The sequence below is a fragment of the Mesoplodon mirus genome (assembly GCF_964341445.2).
Source record: "Mesoplodon mirus genome assembly, chromosome: 15".
In the NCBI taxonomy this organism is placed as follows: domain Eukaryota; kingdom Metazoa; phylum Chordata; class Mammalia; order Artiodactyla; family Ziphiidae; genus Mesoplodon; species Mesoplodon mirus.
The window spans coordinates 6,712,845-6,731,873 of NC_138991.1; the positions used below are offsets into that span (position 1 = coordinate 6,712,845).

General features: G+C 45.1%; 1 protein-coding gene across 1 annotated transcript; it reads left to right on the forward strand.

Annotated features, from left to right (window-relative positions):
• Positions 1 to 9,568: 9,568 nt before the first annotated feature.
• Positions 9,569 to 15,180, forward strand: CBLN4 (cerebellin 4 precursor; the record flags this gene model as incomplete). The annotated part of the gene is made up of 3 exons (XM_082645359.1): positions 9,569 to 9,859; positions 12,847 to 12,963; positions 14,983 to 15,180. The coding sequence occupies 3 exons, from the start codon at positions 9,569 to 9,571 to the stop codon at positions 15,178 to 15,180; spliced, it is 606 nt and encodes a 201-aa protein (XP_082501485.1).
• Positions 15,181 to 19,029: the final 3,849 nt, after the last annotated feature.

Here is a 19,029-nt window from a genome sequence, read left to right on the forward strand (position 1 = left end):
TCAGCTTCTGTGGTGGGAGACGGGCTCTGCTTCATAAAGAGGAAGGGTCCCCAGACAGAGGAAGAGGTTTCTGATGTTGAGTAACCAAAGAGAACAGCAAGTGTCCCCCCCAGCCCCCGAAAAGCACTTGAGTTTGCTACCATCACCTAGTCCACTCTAAGCCCTAATTATATATTGGTTGAAGGGCGTATAAGACTGAGAACTTGAGACAAAATATATAGGAAGAGGGTTAGAAAAGAAGAACAGCAGAGGATGCATGGAAAGGCGAGAGGGAGAGAGAATGAGATACAGCTACAAGGGGAAAATCCAGAGTGACTCATGCCTTACAAAGCTGCACTCTAAAGTACAGCCCATCTATTTCCTCATTCACTTTGCTATTCTTATCTCTTTTGCTTTATAAAGACTCTACAAAGCTCATTCGAAGCCCTGTGAAATTCATTTTTTATGTGTGGTCAGGAAATATTGGACCCAGCCCAGAAGTTGTTCAGCTCAAGAAATCGCCAAAACACCAGCTGCCTAAGTGATGAGTTGGTCTATCCAAGAGGTAGTTATTTAGCCAACAGACAGATGGCCAGGAAAGTCAAGTTAGTTGGTGTATTGTTTGTCATTCGGGATGCTCACAGCCAGCCGAAATAGCCAGAAGCCAACGGATTCAGAAGCCATAGCCTCTCACTTTGTATTTGTTCCTAGAATCCTGCAGGTACCCAGTTAGCAGGCAAAGGGCAGATTTTGCTTCACTGAGCCCACAACCTAGCAAAGAAGAGGCATCATCATAACCCCAGTGGTGGATAAGAAAGTGGCCAAGCTGGTAGCATGGCCAAAAGTGAAGATACAACCCAGCGTGAGGAATAGAAAACAAGGCACAGCTGTTGGGTGTCCAGGGAACAGAAGAGCTACTTGACAACACTTTCCCCAGAAACACATCAGATTCCCAGGTACAGAAGGCTGGCTTATTACACAGCATGAAGAATGCATGAGCTTCTTAGAGAAAACGTGAGTTAATCTTTGAAACTGTCTAGTGTTGTAGTTGGAAGTACACTCAGAGAAGGTAGCCAGAGTGAGAATCTACGCCACACCGCTTTATTCATTAACTTCAGCAAACATCTAACACACCTTGGCTATGTGCTGGGAACTGTTCTGGGGAATCAGTTATGGTGCGCAAATAGCAGCCCACTTCTGCCCTCATGGAATTTACAGCACACAGTAGGGAAGACGGTGTGAGTCACATGACAAGACAATGAGTGTAAAATGGCAACTCTGGTGAGCGCGGTAAGTGAGAAGCACATAAAGCTATGAGAAGGTCATAAGATGATCTAACCACTTATCTAATTGCATATATATAAACCATATATATTACTTAATGTATTATATATTTTAATATATATACACATATGTATATACGTGTGTATATATATACACACATATGTTACTCCACCTTGGGTTTATGGTCAGTAGCTTTTATAAAAAATTCTGTGGGGCTTCCCTGGTGGCGCAGTGGTTGAGAGTCCGCCTGCCGATGCAGGGGACACGGGTTCGTGCCCCGGTCTGGGAAGATCCCACATGCCGCAGAGTGGCTGGGCCCGTGAGCCATGGCCGCTGAGCCTGCGCGTCTGGAGCCTGTGCTCTGCAGCAGGAGAGGCCACAACAGTGAGAGGCCCGCATACCGAAAAAAAAAAAAAAATTCTGTGATTTGAAACCTGTCTTCTTTGCCGTAAGTTTCACTCCTGCTTGCTCTCTACTGATATTAATAATTCTAGGAATACTGTCAGTTTCTCTTCTGAATTTGGTTCAACTGACAAAAAATAGTTCTGAGCATACCAGAAGCCCTTTACGTTTTTGTTTCAACCTTCTTGTGTGGTCTTAGGGGGGAAAGACCTTTGGACAAGAAGACAGGTGTCCTGCAATCAAATCCATCCCTTTGGCAGCAGCAGCTTCTCAGACCCTCTCTTTCCTCATCTGTGAAATGGGGGTAATAAGATCCATCTCTCAGATGAGTGGTGGCAATTAAATGGGAGAAGTTACCAGCAATTGAGGTCTCCTTAAACAAAGGAAAAAACCAGTGGAGTTGCATTGTATTCCAGGGTTAGATTCTAAAGTTAGTGCACAAGGGAAACATTGCTTAGGGTCAGACATACCCTTGAAAATCCTCTTGGAATTCTCACCATGGTGGCTGACACAGCAGCTGTCAGGGAGCCACCATAGGTAGCTTTTCCTTTAGAGTCAAAACAGATTGCCTTTTCTTCAGCTGAGAGCCAGACGAAGTGGTTGGCTTGCTTTTAGTGGCCATGTTGTAGGAAAATACTTCTCTTTAAACACTAGATTCACACTCAGCCACGCAATATGCTCATCTGAGAGAGGCAGTGGGAGCCGAGACTGTCAGCTGCCTCAGCTGATTCACGCCTCCCATCCCACACTCACTCCGGGCAGGTGCCGTGGAGGGTGGTGGAGAGAAGGGTTACCTTGTGGATTAAAGCTGTTTCTCTCCCCCGCAAATGCACTGTTAAACTCAGGGAAATTAAAAGTGTCTAGGACTTGCCAACTGCCACATAAATAGTCGGACTACCAGCTCCTCAAGATACCCCTGTCTGGCTCAGGTGTCTGCCCCCCATCCCCACAGGGCTTTCTGGTTGCTCTGTTGCTGTAATGACTGTTTCTGGCCACCCGTTCTTCACTTTCTGTTACTCTTCAGTTGGGAGAATTGATTTCTGCTAAATGTGTCTTTCAGATACTCAGTGATGAGATCCAGTGATTAAGGGAATGGGGAAGAAAGAAATAAAATTAAAACTAAACTCTTTGTCCACTCTTGCAGGAAGCTCACAAACCTGCCTGGTGCCTTAGCTTCACGTAAGAGCCTTTAACCAGGGAGAATTATTGCAGATTAACTCACTTCAGCCTCATCACTCTAGAACTCAGGCACTCACCTGACGGCGATGGCTTGCCCGCAAACTTGGCCTTGGTTATTGTCTCTGCACTGGGTGTCTGGACCTTCAGTCTCTCCCACACTTAGGGAAGCTGCTTTCTCCCCCATTATAACGTCTGTGAGGTTAAGTTGTGGCTGGTGCTCGCAATTGATGGGCCTTGGTCCAGGGTGCTATGGTGCCCTTTCACCTTTAGTCATGAATAGATTCCAAAAATTAATGATAATAGTCACTACCTTTAATTAATCGCCTCCTGGGTGCCTGATACTGTGCTAAGCGCCCCGTTTACGTTTCCCTGTTCAATCCCCACCATGACTCTGGGCTGAGTATTATTTTTATGATTGCAATTTTCCTGCTGAAAGAAGGTCTGTAACTTCCCCCGTGGTCGTAAAACTAGTAGGAGGTGAAGCTGATTCTAAATGCCCTATTTTCAGCCAGAGGGATAATGAACCTGACCGCAGATGGACCCTTGGGGGATGGACCCTTGGGGGATGCACCCCACCAGTGGCATCTACAAAGTCAAAGCACCGTCTGCTTCAGATTCACCCAGGTGCTAGTTAAGAAACAGATTCCCAGTTCGTGGGCAGAGCCATCCTCTCAGACGAGGGCCAGAGAATCTGCATTGCTAATAAGCCTCCCAGCAGATTTTTAAAAAAATTATTTTATTTATTTATTTTATTTTTGGCTGCGTTGGGTCTTCGTTGCTGCACGCGGGCTTTCCCTAGTTGGCGGCAAGCGGGGGCTACTCTTCATTGTGGTGCGCGGGCCTCTCATTGCGGTGGCTTCTGTTGCAGAGCACAGACTCTAGGCGTGCGGGCTTCAGTAGTTGTGGCGCACAGGTTAGTTGCTCCGAGGCATGTGGGATCTTTCCGGACCAAGGCTTGAACCCGTGTCCCCTGCATTGGCAGGTGGATTCTCAACCACTGTGCCACCAGGGAAGCCTTCCCAGCAGATTCTTAAGAGTAGAAGCTATTGGTTTGGACTCTACATTCAGATCCTCCTTATGTATGCAACGGAAACTAACATGGCCAGGCACATACCATGCTGAGTTGAATCTAAAATGTAATCAGCTATTTTGATATGACTCATGAGCTTTACCAGTTGCAATGTAATTTTTTTTCTTAAATGTAGACTGGGAGGCTTTATATGTCTGGGTATCTTCCTAGACTTTGAGTAAATGTGTTTTTAGAGTTGGATCAATATAACAAAAGAAAGGAAATTGCTGTTCAACCAGTGCTGCTTATGAGAAGGAATGTTAGTTCCTTTTCTCTCCAAACTTTAAGTTTAAATTATGAAAAAAGTCAATGTAGTAGATTTCTATTGGATGGCCTTCCCAGCACCCTCTTCCTTTAAAAAACTGTATTAAATGTGAATCACAAGGTAATATATGATTACTGTGGCCATCCAAATCATAAACAGCTGAAGTAAAATTAACAGTTTCTTTTCCTTTTATTCTGTTTTTCTACTGTTAACAGTTTGCTGTCTAGCTTTTCATAGTTTTCCTTTGCTTTTTCAAACATATCCATATCTATATACAATTACAGTCTGTTAACATGGAGTCACACATTACAAATTAATCTGTATCTTGTTCCTTTTCACTTCACCACATATTATTTGTAGCATTTTTTAGGAATTGTACTCTCCTCTGGACCCTGCTCCAATTTTCCACATACCTAGTTGTGGGAATCATTGTGGGTGCACTGCAAGGGGCGGACATGCGATCCCAGATGGGGCAGTGAGTCTCTTCCCTGGGATTTGGGGGCAGGCATCCTCTGGGTGGATGGATCTGTTAAGTGTAAAATTGGGAGTGTCAGTTGCCACCATCTATCATGTAGGCTTCAGAGAAGGCTAGATTGCAGTGAGCAAAAGAATAATGCAGATGTGCCAAGGAGAGAGAAAGATAGAGAGATGGAGATAGATAGATAGATAGATAGAGGAAAGGCAACATTTTGGGTTATCCACAAGGCTTCATTACATTCCCAAGGGTCAGTTTTGCCCTTGGACTCTGTGAGATACTGTCCTTCCAGTAAATCCCCATTGCCTCATTGGCCTCCCTTTCTTGGACCTAAGCATGGACGAAACATTTCACACCCCTTATCAAAAATAACAAACAACTTAATCAAAAGATGGGCAGAAGACCTAAATAGACATTTCTACAAAGAAGACAAACAGATGGGCAATAGGCACATGAATAGATGCTCAATATCGCTAATCATTAGAGAAATGCAAATCCAAACTACAATGAGGTATCACTGCACACCAGTCAGAAAGGCCATCATCAAAAAGTCTACAAATAATAAATGCTGGCGAGGATATGGAGAAAAGGGAACCCTCCTACACTGTTGGGAATGTAAACTGGTGCATCCACAATGGAAAGCAGTATGGAGGTTCCTTAAAAAACTAAAAGTTACCATACGATCCAGCAATCCCACTTCTGGACATATATCCGGAAAAGATGAAAACTCTAATTCGAAAAGATACATGCACCCCAATGTTCATAGTGCTACTATTCACAATAGCCGAGACATGGAAGCAACTTAAGTGTCCGTGAATGGATGGATGAATGGGTAAAGAAGATGAAGTATGTAAATACAATGGAATGTGACTGACCACAGGAGTATTGCTTTCCTATGCAAGACCAGTTCAGATTTTAATTTACTTCTACTAATTTACTTTACGTTGAGCACAAGCGCAGAGAAATGAAATTGCTAAAGGTCTAGGAACAAAACTCCTAGCATCAGATGCAACCTGGGAATCTCAGGAAAGTGAAACATTTGGGTCACAATCACAACTAGGTTTTTAAAATAGTACATCTTCAAAAAGAAAGAAAGAAAGAGAGAGAAAGGAAGGAAGAAGGAAAGAAAGACAGAGAGAGGGAGGGAGGAGGAAGGAAGGAAGGGAGGGAGGGAGAGAGATCTGTGTTGTGGCTGGAATGAAACTTGGACTTGATCCTGTTTCTTTCCTCCTGGGCATGCTGGGGCTGGAGTAGGGCTGGGGAGCAGGTGATGCTTCCGTTCCCAAAATGTTAGGAAAACAGTTCCCACAGGCAGGGGATTGGATTTGTTAATGTCTTTTGGCAGGAGATGCATGGGCTTATGCGGTATGATTTCTGGGACATTGTTCTAACGAGGATTCTGGATGGCAAGGAACAGTAGTAGGTTACTAAAACTAGTTCAAGTGAAATCAGTTTTATTACAAGCATGCAGGAGGCTCTCAAGAAGCTCAAGGTTGCTGGATGTCTTGTGAGTAGGAGTTAACAAGCTGGAGATGTACTGTTCACTCCCTCACCCCTTCCATTTCTCAGAAGTGCAGAGAATCGGCCCAGTCTACAAGTGTGGTCAGTCCTCCTATTTCTTCCAACATGCTCCTCTGCTTAAACTTGCACATGGCCCTTAGATGGCCAGTTCAGGAGACTATAGACGTCTTCTCTGCAGGACCCGGTGCTTACTGGAAGCCATATCAGTGTCCCATTCAGATCCTAGAGAGAGAAAATCTAGCAGCCCCACCTTATCTGGCTGAGTCAGGACATATAAGTCACAGATCTCTGGCATCAAATGGATTGACAGCCCTAGAATACAGGGGCTATCCTTGTTCAATCACCCATGGTGGGAAAGGGAGACAGGACCCTGTGCTTTACAATATCGGATAGCTTCTCTCAGTAGGAGTCAAAAGAAAATGTGGTGTTCCACATCTTTAGAACACCCTGAATAGGGGAACATCTTTTAGTAAGAAGCCAAGACTTTCATCTCCAGTTACCCAGGAGGCCTGAATTTAAATTTTACCGAGAGAAATTTATTTAAACCAGTTTATACTATAAGGCGAATGACTGATACTGACATTCTCTCTGGAGAGCCAGTCATTTCACAATCAATTATTGAGTCCCTAATATGGTCACTCTGCTGGATTAGGGGGCTAGGAAATGAGTACTTTTGGAGAGGAAAAGAGGAGGGAGGGAAGAAGTTTCTTTAAATCTGAGTTCTTGCAGAAAGAAAAATGCCTAGAGAAGAAAGGACACAGAGAGAACATATTGGGGTTGGTAGGGAAGACAACTTATTGACAATTTAACAATTCTGTAGTCAACAGAGCTTTTTTCTCAAACTCCTTCCAGCCTGAAATTGAACAGCCCAGGTCTTAGTTACTAAACAGCTGTTTTAGACAAGGAAGGCAAATTACTTACGCAAACCGGGGAACCAAATTAGATCCAGCCCCTGTCCTCCAAAGGCAGCATCAGACGAGAAGGTAGAAGCCGGGAGAGAGTTACAAAGTGCAGCAAGGGTTCAGGTGAAAAGCTACCCTAGGCTTGGGGTGGGGGAAATGGTGGCCGTTTTCAGAAGGCACCAGTTCACTCTTTCCGGTTGTAGCTTAGATCAGTGACATTCAACATTGTTACAAATAGCACAGCAGGAGCACCTGCCAATCAGAACTGATACTGGCCCCATTGGAGGAGAATCTGGAGGCCCCTTTGGCTCCAGGCACCAACTCTTTAGTTGCAAGGTTATAGGGAGCTAAGGGCTAGGGAAATACCAACCAGTAGGAGTATTTACTATTTTAACAATTGGAGCTGCAGTGCAATGCTTATGGCTCAACACCCAGCCCTTTGGAAGGGCCTTATGAGGGGACAAGCCTGGAGATGCTGGTCTGGCTTCTGTTGTGGAGAGACTTGAATCCATGCTAAGGAGGCTGTTCTTCTTTCAGGAAGGACTAGAAAGCCATCTATCCGGGAGGCAATGCTCAATAAACACCCCTTCAATGAATAATTAGTCAGTACATTTCTAGGAGCTCCGAATGGCTGATGGGGATGCTGTTTTGATTAAAGATGTGAGGCCTGTCCTCTGGCAGCTGGGACACTAAAAGGAATTTGGGTAGGGAGTGACATGACTCCAAAGCATCATAGAACCAACAGGCTGATGGGACCTTAATTAGTGGAGTCCCTCCCTCTCAGAAAGGGTAAGTGACTTGGCCAAGTTCACGCAGCCCGTCACAGAGACAAGCCTTTCCCTCCCAGTGATGGCTGCGGAAGAGGAAGATAAACCTTGCCAATCAGAGGCCAAGATGGCAATGGGGTGGCACGGGGGGGGGGAGGGCGGGGAACATCAAGAGGGAGAAAGGTGCGGTATTCTCAGGAGGGGGTGGGCTTTTTATAGGGGGAAGGTTCCGGAGGGCTGATTCTTGCTGCGTCGTTAACTCCCTCTCTCTTTTTCTGGCCTTGCCTGGGGTGGATTCGTGGTGTGGGTGGGAAGGCGCGCCCTGAAGCTTTTGAGGCTCCTCTTCCCGGAGCGGAAGGCCTCAGGCACCTCCTCCCAGCGGCCCCCAGCGGCCCCCAGCGGCTTTGGTCCGTCCCAAGGCTTCCCGGAGCTCGCCAGGCCCCAGGGCTTGGGGAGGCAGGCTCTGGGCCAGGCGCGGTCGGGACGGCGGCGTGGGTCCCCAGGTGCCAAGCAGCGCGCCGCGCGAGGCCGCTGCCGCCCATCCAGCTTCGCAGCCGGCGCTGGCAGCGCCGCGCTCCGCTCGGAGGGCGCTCGGCGGCGGAGTCCGGTGCTCGGGAGGGGCGAGGGGAGCCTCAGCCCCCTCCGCCTGCCCAGACCGAGGAGGGAGCGAGCAGGCGCGGAGCTGGGCCAGGCGCAAGGCGGTGGGCACCTCTCCCTGGGTACAGTCTCCCTGCTGCGCGCTCCCCGGGGCTGGGTGGCCTCAGACCTTGGCAGCCAGCAGTGCTGTGCGCCCCGCTTGCCCCGGGGTGCGTTAAGCGCCAGGCAGGAGCTGCTCAGCTGGGGTCACCGGACTCCTTCTTCCCCTTTCCCGGGAGCCGGCGGGTTGAGCTAGAAGCCAACCCCAGCCGGACGTGCGCTCCTATAAATAGCGCGCGTGTGCCCGCCTCGCGCTCTCCCGGCTGCGCGAGGACAGGAAAGTTGTGCGCAGGGGCTCCGGGCGAGCGGCCGAGGCAGGAGGGGACCCCGCCGGCCGGGCCGCCCTGCACCTGAGAACTGGTCCCGCGAATTCCTGCTTTCCGTGCTGGGCACCCGGCTAGCCAATGCGTAGCTGCCGACTTCCGAGAGAGACGCCAAGCTTTGGGGAATTTCTGGCTAAGCGAAATTGAGAGTCGCTAGAGACCTGGCCGTGAACACAGCCTCGCGTTCTTCCCGATCCGGGAAACACCTTCTGCTTCTGTAATTCGTCCCTGCCGCGAGCCAGACACGTACTGGACCGACACGGGCACCGCTCGGCATCCACCGTCCCCGTGGCTTCTCTGAGTCTCCTTCGTTTTTCCTGCTTCGTGGTTCACCCGGGGGTGATTGGGTTTGGGGAATTTATCGTTTTCCTCTTTGAGGTGTGAATGTGAGGATCTGGTGACTTTTAGATGTCTAGGAACAAGGGTGGGTGCAGGGGCCCCAGGCAGGGCTGATTCTTGGGCGGAGGAGGGTGGGGTGTAGGGGGTTCTGCATGAGCTCCTTGAAGGACAAAGGTAGCAGAGCCAGCGAGAGAGCGCGAGGGGAGACTTTGACTTCAAACCACAGGACTGGAAGTGTGCGCGCCGCCGCCGCCGTTCCCGCAGCGCTGTCGATCTAGCCACGGGCGTCTTCCCGAGCTCCGGGGTCCCGGGGTAGGAGGCGACGCGGGCGAGCAGAAGCGCCAGCCGGCTGCCCACGAGGCTCACCATGGGCTCCGGGGGCCGGGCGCTGTCCGTGGTGCCGGCCGTGCTGCTGGCCCTCACTCTGCCCGGGCTGCCCGTCTGGGCGCAGAACGACACGGAGCCCATCGTGCTGGAAGGCAAGTGCCTCGTGGTGTGCGACTCGAACCCGGCCACGGACTCCAAGGGCTCCTCCTCCTCCCCTCTGGGGATCTCGGTCCGGGCGGCTAACTCCAAGGTCGCCTTCTCGGCGGTGCGGAGCACCAACCACGAGCCGTCGGAGATGAGCAACAAGACGCGCATCATTTACTTCGATCAGGTCAGACCCCGAGGGATGCGGGGTGTCAGGAGTCGGCTGGCGGGAGGGGCGATGTCCAGGCAGCTCAGACCCGGGTTGAGCTGCTCTGATTGCGATTTGGGGGATCGTTTCGGCACTCGCCTCCCCAAAGGTCTTGGTCTGAAACTTCTGATGTCTCTCCCGCCACCACCCCGCCCCCGTTCCCTCTTGGCCTCCGGAAGAGCTGCTGGGGTGGTGGGAGAGAGGCCGGGGGTGTAGAGCCGGGCGTCGAGAGCTCAGCACAAGTTTAACAGCAACAGGTCCCTAGGAGCTGGCAGGATCCTGGTCCCTGGACCTCGAAATCGCTTGGCCAGAGCTTGTCCCCCGGCTCAGACTCCTCTGCGGGTGCCGCCGAGGCCATTCTCGGGCACAGTACTCTCTCTGATGCTGGATAAATGACTTGTTTCTCCCAGGTGGAGAAGCGTCTCCCCAAAGAGAGCTCCGGGGGCTCCCCCAAGAGATCTCTGCAGAGATCTCACGGGTGGCTGGAGAGTGTGGGAAGCTGTGGCCCCGGTCTCATCTCGCCCACCTTTCCGCCGCCAGGATCCCCATATACATTGCAGGTACCGCTGCAGCGGAAAGCCCTTCTCTGCTACTTGGAGAAAAGTTGAGAGAAGGAGAGGAAAAGGAATCGGGCAGCACTGAGCTCCCATAGGGAAGCGCTGGGGAGCCGTTCTCCCTTCCCCTGCTCTGGTCCTTCCAGAGACATGCAAATTAGTGGGAAAGACAGACTTGGGGGCTGAGGGTAGGGGGTGGGGGAGGAACTGATGAAAGCTGTGGCTTGTTTTTTTTTTTGTTTTTGTTTTTGTTTTTTAGCGATCTGGAGCTCTGGGGTTTGGCTGATGAGAAACCCCAGGATATCAGCTTAGCAAGGAGTCTTAAAACTGAAATCAGACTCCAGGGGTATCATTTCAACGTCAGCAGCACCCAGAGTCTTTTAAATTCCAAAGTCGTATGTGTAGTTCACAGTTGTGTACCACATGGGCAAGAGCACAGGTTAAATGGTGATGCAGGACGTGCCAGGGAAGGGACGAGGTGACATTTCTATTCCTTACTTAATTGTTCCTAAGTAATATACTCTCCAGCTGGCCAAAGACAGAGAATGCCTCTCTGGGGCTTCCAAAGACAGAGAATGCCTCTCTGGGGCTTCCTATTGAATAGCCATCATTTTAAAAGAATTAAGCAGCCCCTTTGGGGTTTTGGTGCAGTATTTTCCGTCTTGATGGAAATGAAATCTAGCACGACCCCTGGTTTGTATGTCAATGCATTAATTAAATACTGTGGACATTGCACTATCCTCTGTACAGTGCATTCTTTTCAGTGACCTTTCTGTCAGTTAGAAGAGAAGGGTTTGTTCTTCTGTTCCCAGTGCCCATGCATCTTAGAGACAACAAGACACATTTCGTTATAAATCTCGATGTGCCTGGATGCTCTAATTACAATGTAGAGTCAACATCCAGCCTTATGTGTAGTCAACACTAATCAGCCAGTTCCATTATTGCTAATGAATTATGCTACTTGTATCTGATTCAGGAAGTCCCTGCTAAGTACCTCAAATTATTTTAAATGTGCTTAAACAAATCTTTGTAAAATCTCTTGTTAGGAATTATTGCATAGCTTGTGATTTGTTATTGAAAGACCATTGATCATCGGGTCAGAGAAAGAAATCTGATGCTTACTTGGAAGAAGGTGTAATCTCAGAATAAAATGATATACAAACATACATTTTAATTTGGGGGTTGAGCCTGGTACATCTACCTGACCATCACTATAATTCTGGTGCATTGCTCACAGGCAATAGTATGTCTTTAGGGAATTATGCAAAGGGCTTAATATTAGCATGAGTGTAGTGTTTAAAAGAGATAGTAGCAGATTGCCATTGATATAGGGGAAATGTATCTTTATAAGGACATCTGATTTTTTTGAATGCCACTTATAGATTTATTTCTTGCAGAGAAATGGAAGAAACCCTAGTTATATCCTGCCCTCCACCCCTGCAATACACACACACACATGCATTCTCCTGCTCTTTTTCATAGGAAGGCTCATACCTATGTGACATTTAGCTTATGAGGTCACTTATTGAAATTCAGAGCTAATTTCATAACCAGTAGAATCAGGCCGAACATTTCGGAATACAGAGTGCACTGTTGTTTTCTTGGGAACCAGTGCTTTATTTCACTCTTCGTTTTTTGCCCCTTGAACTTTAAATAAAGAGCAGGTGATTGATAAGGGAATGGATGATGGATAACAGGAACACAAGAAGGCCACCTGTTTTACAGTCTCTACTCTTTGGCAGCCTGCAAAGGCTGAGTCATTGCCAAAATATTATAATTAAGGTCTGGATGGCATAGGAATGAAACAAATGGCCGTGGGGCTTAGCAGAGGTTTGGCGGAGCCTCAGAGGAGGGCTGGGCATTCAGCTCACTCTGTACCAACTGTTCAGTGTCATGGGTTATGTCACACGGTGGAGGGAGTGTCCAGGCCTCTGTGTGGTGTGTCCGGGAATGACTGCAGAGAGCCCTTGGATGCCAGTTGGCTGGCTTGGCCACGTCACCTCTGGACACTGTGAAGGCTCGTAGAGGGTGAGTGCGTAAATATGTGGCAGAAGCCTTTTATTTGACTCTCAAGGTAAAGCTAATATTTATAAGCCCTCACGTGTTTCTAGATGTTTCTAGAGCCATTGGGCCTTGCTGGAATTGAGGCATGACTACAAAGCTGTTACTTTATTTTTTCTTATACCGTTTAAAAGACAGAAGAACCTTCCAATATACAAATCCATTTTCCAAGTCACTAAAGAAAAAGGAATAGAACTCAATGTTTTATTTTCTATGGTTTTAAAAGTTAGTTTTCTTTCTTAAGAAAGAAAGAAAAAAGAAAGGAAACGAAAAAGGAAGGAGGAAAACTTATTTTACTTACAGAAGAGAATATTGTAATAATTGACTGTTGTTTATTCTTTTTATTTGTAGATCCTAGTAAATGTGGGTAATTTTTTCACCCTGGAGTCTGTCTTTGTAGCACCAAGGAAAGGGATTTACAGTTTCAGTTTTCACGTAATTAAAGTCTACCAGAGCCAAACAATCCAGGTATGTCTTTTGACCTGTTCCTTCTGTACCCTCAAGTGACAGTGTTTACCAGCAGTGGGTTATGTATTTAAGTATTTATCCGAAGATGTGTTTTCATTGTAAAAATAAACAACCGTCTTTATAGTAGTTTATTTTTAAAACACTTAATTTCCAATAACATCTATTAAGGCATGTGACAAGAAGCATACAGAAGAATAAGCAATTGAACTTATTACCTTAATAACAATGTCACTTAAAAAATATTGCTTAGTAAAAATTCAGTGACACACATCTCTTTATAAGATCTTGATTGCTTTTAACGCATGTGCAAAAATTACCTGAATTTGTAAGAAAAAAACTAATAAGATTATCACAGCTTTACAAGTAACTACTAAATAGATAAAACAAATTTGCTGTCATCGTTAAAATTATGAGCTACAGTTAACGACTGAGAATAAATCTATGAAGGAACAATTATTCAATATACTTTTAAAGAAACGATGTGCTGTGGTTATCCCTTAAGTAGTTAATCCTCAGTTACTCTGATGTTGGTGAATTCTTACCAATTGCAGTTTCACAGTTAATATATTTTGTGTTGTGCTTTCTAAGGAACGGGCTTGGATTTACACTCAAGGACAATGATGAAGCTAGTTCCTATAGTATTCTAATACGCCAGCACCCAGTAACACCAATACATGTCTATGGAATTCTAGGATAACTTTTTATCGTATGTTCAATGTTTGTATTGTATACTATGTCCATGTGAATGATAGATTACACACTCATCTACTACTTTTACATATCCTAGTGAATGGATAAATTGAGAGGTCTCAGATTTAATCTATTCAGTATTATTTTTAACATAAAAGGAATGAACGTCTAGTAAACAAATTTACTTCCATGGAAAAGCTTTTCCCAAGCCCCAACATTTAGAAATTTTTGTAATGTTTAACACAGTATAATCAAAATTGTAGTAAGGAGAGAAGGGAATAAATTTGATTTGATTCTCTGCTAATTATCCATCATTAAAATCTTCAGTGGTAGTGGTGATTATTATTTTTAATACACATTTCTTATCAGGGAAAATGAAGAAATCACGACACACATAATTGCAACTGATTTTTAGCACTCTGCATGTCTCAGCGGTACGGTAAACCTGCAAGGATGTTAGTAGAACCTTGCTGTACCTGGGTTTCTCAGAGCAAAGGGCACTGGGGCTCTTTTTGCTAATGTACTGGGAAGCCACAGATTCGCGTCATTGCCAAAAACTTGCTACTGAATATGAGAGGTAAATAAAGTATTCAATAGTAGGCTTAAGTTATGTGCTGAAGGGAAGCCAGTTTTCACATGGCTAGGTTGCTCTCCATGGATGGTATTCTTCTGTGAGCATTTAAGGAAATTTCTATGGGAGAAATTAAAAAAAAAATTTTTTTAATTAAAAAAGATCAGCTCGGTAAGATCATACTAAGCCTAGCCACCACTATCTGCTAATTTGAAAGGAAAGGGATATATTTACTGAACATCAGTTATTTTACCAGGTTGGTCATTTTAGACATTATTTTTTACCCCTGCCCCTCATAGATGCTTTGACTTCCTTTCTTCTTTTTCTTTCTCTCTTTCCTTCTTTCTTTTCTCCTTCCTTTCTTCCTTTCTTCCTTCCTTCCTTCCTTCCTTTCTTTCTTTCTTTTCTTTTCTTTTTCTTTTCTTTTCTTCCTTTCATCTACAATATTAGTTTCAGGTGTACAACATAGTGAGTCAACATTTTTATAGATTATATTCCATTTAAAGCTATTATAAAATAATGTCTGTATTTCCCTGTGCTGTGCAATATATCCTTGTAGCCTCTTTATTTGATACATAGTGGTTTTTTCTTCTTAATCCCCTCCCCCTATCTTCCTCTCCCACTTCCCTCCCCTTACTGGTAACCCTAGTTTGTTCTCTGTAACTGTGAGTCTGTTTCTGTTTTGTTTTATTCATTCATTTGTTTTGACTTTAGAGAGAGATTTTCAGTGTTTTTTTTTTTTTTTTTTTTCCTTGTAGGTTAACCTGATGTTAAATGGAAAACCAGTAATATCTGCCTTCGCTGGGGATAAAGACGTTACACGTGAGGCTGCCACGAATGGCGTCCTGCTCTACCTGGATAAAGAGGATAAGGTTTACCTAAAACTGGAGAAAGGTAACTTGGTCGGAGGCTGGCAGTATTCCACGTTCTCTGGCTTTCTGGTGTTCCCCCTTTAGAATTTGATTTCTTCGCGATGTTCATCCAGGTGAGGGGCGGCCCACCCCTGACTTCCTGGAAGATCATTTCCTCATCATTGGATTGATGTCTTTTCTTGGTTTCTCATGGGTGAATATGGATTCTCTGTAAGGATGCTAGGCCTGTCTGAAGCAGTACTGAACTCCACAGATTATTTTTGTGCGTGTGCGTTTCAGTGTACTTGGATCGGGACTCACAGCAGTTGATACCCATCTATGCTTAAGTGTAACAGTTCAAAGCTGTCTGCAAGGTTTATTCTGAATTTAATTTCCTGGAATTACTGAATTCGTTGCAGACGTGGCATTTTATTTAGTTAGTTTTCAAAGACCGGCAACCGGGTCTGAGAATTAGAGAACTGTATAAAAGTTCTGACTTCAATCAACGATTTGTGTGATACTGCCAAAGAATTGTGTGCTGTGTTGATATACTGGTTTCACTTGTTTTTCTTGCTTTGGAATTCGTTTTTTTGGTTTTCTTAAGGTAACTGCTGGCTTTGTGTCTTCTCTACAAATAGGGTAATGGCTTGTCTGCAAATTTACTCTATGAGGTCACCATCAGGACTTCCCTTTAAAAAAATGCTTCATAGTTGTATTTTAATTATATATGTGAAAGAGTCATATTTTCCAAATTATATTTTCTAATAGGAAGAATAGATCGTAAATCTAACAAGGAAAAAGTTGCTTACCCGAATTCTAAGTGCTCAATCCTCAAACCTCCACAAAACAGCTCTCCTCCACGGGAAATCTTACACTTTATTTCTCACTTTAATTAACGTGATTGATAATAACCACTTTTTAAGACCCTAAGGGATTTTTTTTCCCTTCGACATGACCACTTTATTAACTGGAGATGGGATGCCCTTGTTTTTAATTATACCTATTTTTCAAACCTCCTGTTGTGTTTGAAGTATCATCTGGTTTTGCCTTAACTCCTTAAATTGTATAGATCTATCTGTTTAGTTGATACGAAATCCAAATAGCCCAAGCTAAACTTAGTGCAATATCTTATTTTGTCTTTTGTATAGGTCATATGAATTCATAAAATTATTTATGTCTCTGTTATAGAATAAAGGTTAATATATGTTAGTTGAACTGTTTTGTCCTTTTGGATTTGGAAATACATGTTTTACATGATTTATTCTCTCTCTCTCACCAACCTTCCTCTCTCCCTTCCTCGCTCCTGTCCTTCCTGCCTTCCTCTCATTTCTTTGTCTTGGAGTTGAAGAAAAGCTTTCTGAATTTTTAGAGAATGTACTCTGAATTGGCGTAGGAAATCTTTACTGCGTTTAACTTGTCCAGATCCAGTGAGCTTGGCAAAAGAGGATCAATGCATTTAGGAAACTCTCCTTTCAGAAGGACTTACTGTTAGGAAGATAAGTTTTAAAAGCTCCCCTAAAGCATCGTGAAGGGCTCAGGGAAAGACTGAGTGGTGATGCGTATAAAGACCAATATTTTCAAACTAAAGACTTTGGGGGAAAGTTCTGCCCTTTTCTCAACATTAAAGGACAAACAGAAGATGGCCCGTTTCTTTTTAGAAGGAACTATAATTATAGATGTCTGATGTGGAGATTTCCATGCTCAGCTTCCTGGTTGGTTGTCAATTAAAACAAGTTTGGGGGCATCGAGGAAGCTGTTGCGGGGTTCTGTGGGAGGAAGCATGCAGGCAGGTCTTCCAGTGTAGCTGTGATTAATCACCAAGTCAGAATATTCATTCATCACAGGAAAACTCTCTGCTCCAAGAAAACGAAACTGAAGGAAATAAGGAGCTTAAACATAGCACCTCTCCAATTCCAAGTGCTTTTGGGGGTTCCTGTGATCCCGGATTCTGTTAGAGCCTGATTATCTAGTTAAATTTTTGTTTTAATTCTTTCTTTTCTTTGTTTTTTTTTTTTTGGACTTAAGGCTGCTTTCCCCATTCTTTTTGGTTTCTAGAAACCTGGATAGCTGAATGTCTTCTTTTGGTTTTTACTTTTTTAGCAAGTTACTGTTTTGATTCTTAGAATAAACAGCTTCAACCAACATTGCTTAAATTATCCTTATAATGTGTTACCTGCTTTGCTAGGTACTGAGTTTACAGAAGTGGTTACATTGGCCCTTTTTAGACTTCCCTAGACAGGAAACACAGGCAGAATCTCCATAAGGAGCAACAGAGGTCGAAAAGTCTGGTTCTACTTCGCCTTTTGACTGAGCGTACTGGGCTTTGCCAATCTACCTTTACCATCTAAACCGTCTGTCTCCAGAACGATGGTAATCCATTGGTCCCCCAATTGGTTGACCTAATGACCAGAGAGAAGTAATGAAAACAAGGAGAGGTGACAGCATGTGATAGCTGCTCACATTCAGAGCTGTGGAGCTCAAGGTGAATTCTTGTGGTTTTCTTTGGTAGGGAGGGAGGTGGGGTTTCAGAAGTTGGTTTCTAAAGAGGTCACTCTATCTCCTCTAATACAGGCCTACCTTTAATCTGGGTTTCAAATGGCATAGAATCAAAAAAAAAATTTTTTTTTTTTGTGGCTTTTGGTCTTCTCTGACCTTTCTCGGAAAACAAATTCTCTGTGAATTTGATCCTGAAGTTCTCCTATGTCATCTTCACAAACTAAGAAGATGTGTAAGAATCACCGGGGGAATCTTGATAAAATGTAGATTCTAGTGCAGTAGGTCTGGAATGGGACCGGAGCGTGTGCATTTTTAACAAGCCCCCAGATGGTGTCAGTGTTGCTGGCCTGGGTATCACACTTTGAATGGCGAGACCTTCCATCACACAGTGTGGTCTGTGGACCAGTAGCGTCCATATCATGGGGGCTCGTTAGAAACCCAGCTGGGGTTTAGACTCACCCCAGACCTACTGAGTCAGAATCTGTATCTTTAACAAGATCTTCTGCCGCCCCCATCCCCATGGTTCTCAGGCACGGTACAGTTTACAAAGCTCTGTCTTCAAGTAAAACCCACAGACGACCTGCATCAGAATCACCTGCTAGGCTTCCGACAGGTGTAACAAATCCCCCAGGTGATTCTTACTACCTCAGTACATCCTGGGGCAGGGCGTTTTCTTTGCAGTGACCCCGGAGCCCAAGTACTCTCATTATCCTCCCTCTTTTAAACTCGGGGAGCCCAAGGCAGTGAGCACGATGCCTTCATGCAGGTAAGCACTAGATGATGAGAAAAGGCTGGAAGGAGTGTTGCCGTGTTGTGCAGAGAAAGGGCCACAGGAAGACCTCACCTCCAGGAAAGACGTGAGAGACCTGGTGTGAAGACGAAGGTAGGTCACCCACAGAACGTGGCGCCTTGTGAAGAAAGAAAACCCTTAGTGACAGTCCTTATTTTGTCGGCATTTGTTCTGAAATAAAGATGTAGTTACATCTTGCTTTTCTTTGTGACTGAAGTGATCCTTCTCCAGGGATTATAGGGTCTCTGTCTAAGTGTACTTGGCATTTGGCTTCAGAAAACATTGTTGAAGTTAATAAAGTGTGTGTGTTTGTTTGTGTGTGTGTGTGTGTGTGTGTGTGTGTGTGAGAGAGAGAGAGAGAGAGAGAGAGATAATGAGAATGGGAGAATATACTCAGAAGGATCCATGATGCCAGCAATTTCCAGTAGACTAGAAAGTACGTCTAAAATTCAGTCAAGGGCAGAAGATTTTCTCAACAACTTTTAGGTCCAATTGGTGATATTTATAATGAGAAAATATATTGTCATAGGTACTGAACTAAGGAAGTCTTTATTTCCCATGGAGTTACCTTGAGAACATAAATTTTGACCCTCTGACTTTCCAGGAACTGGAATTTTTGACGGAGCCTCAGAGGGCATCAGTCTGCTAGTTCCCTGGGAGGATGAGGA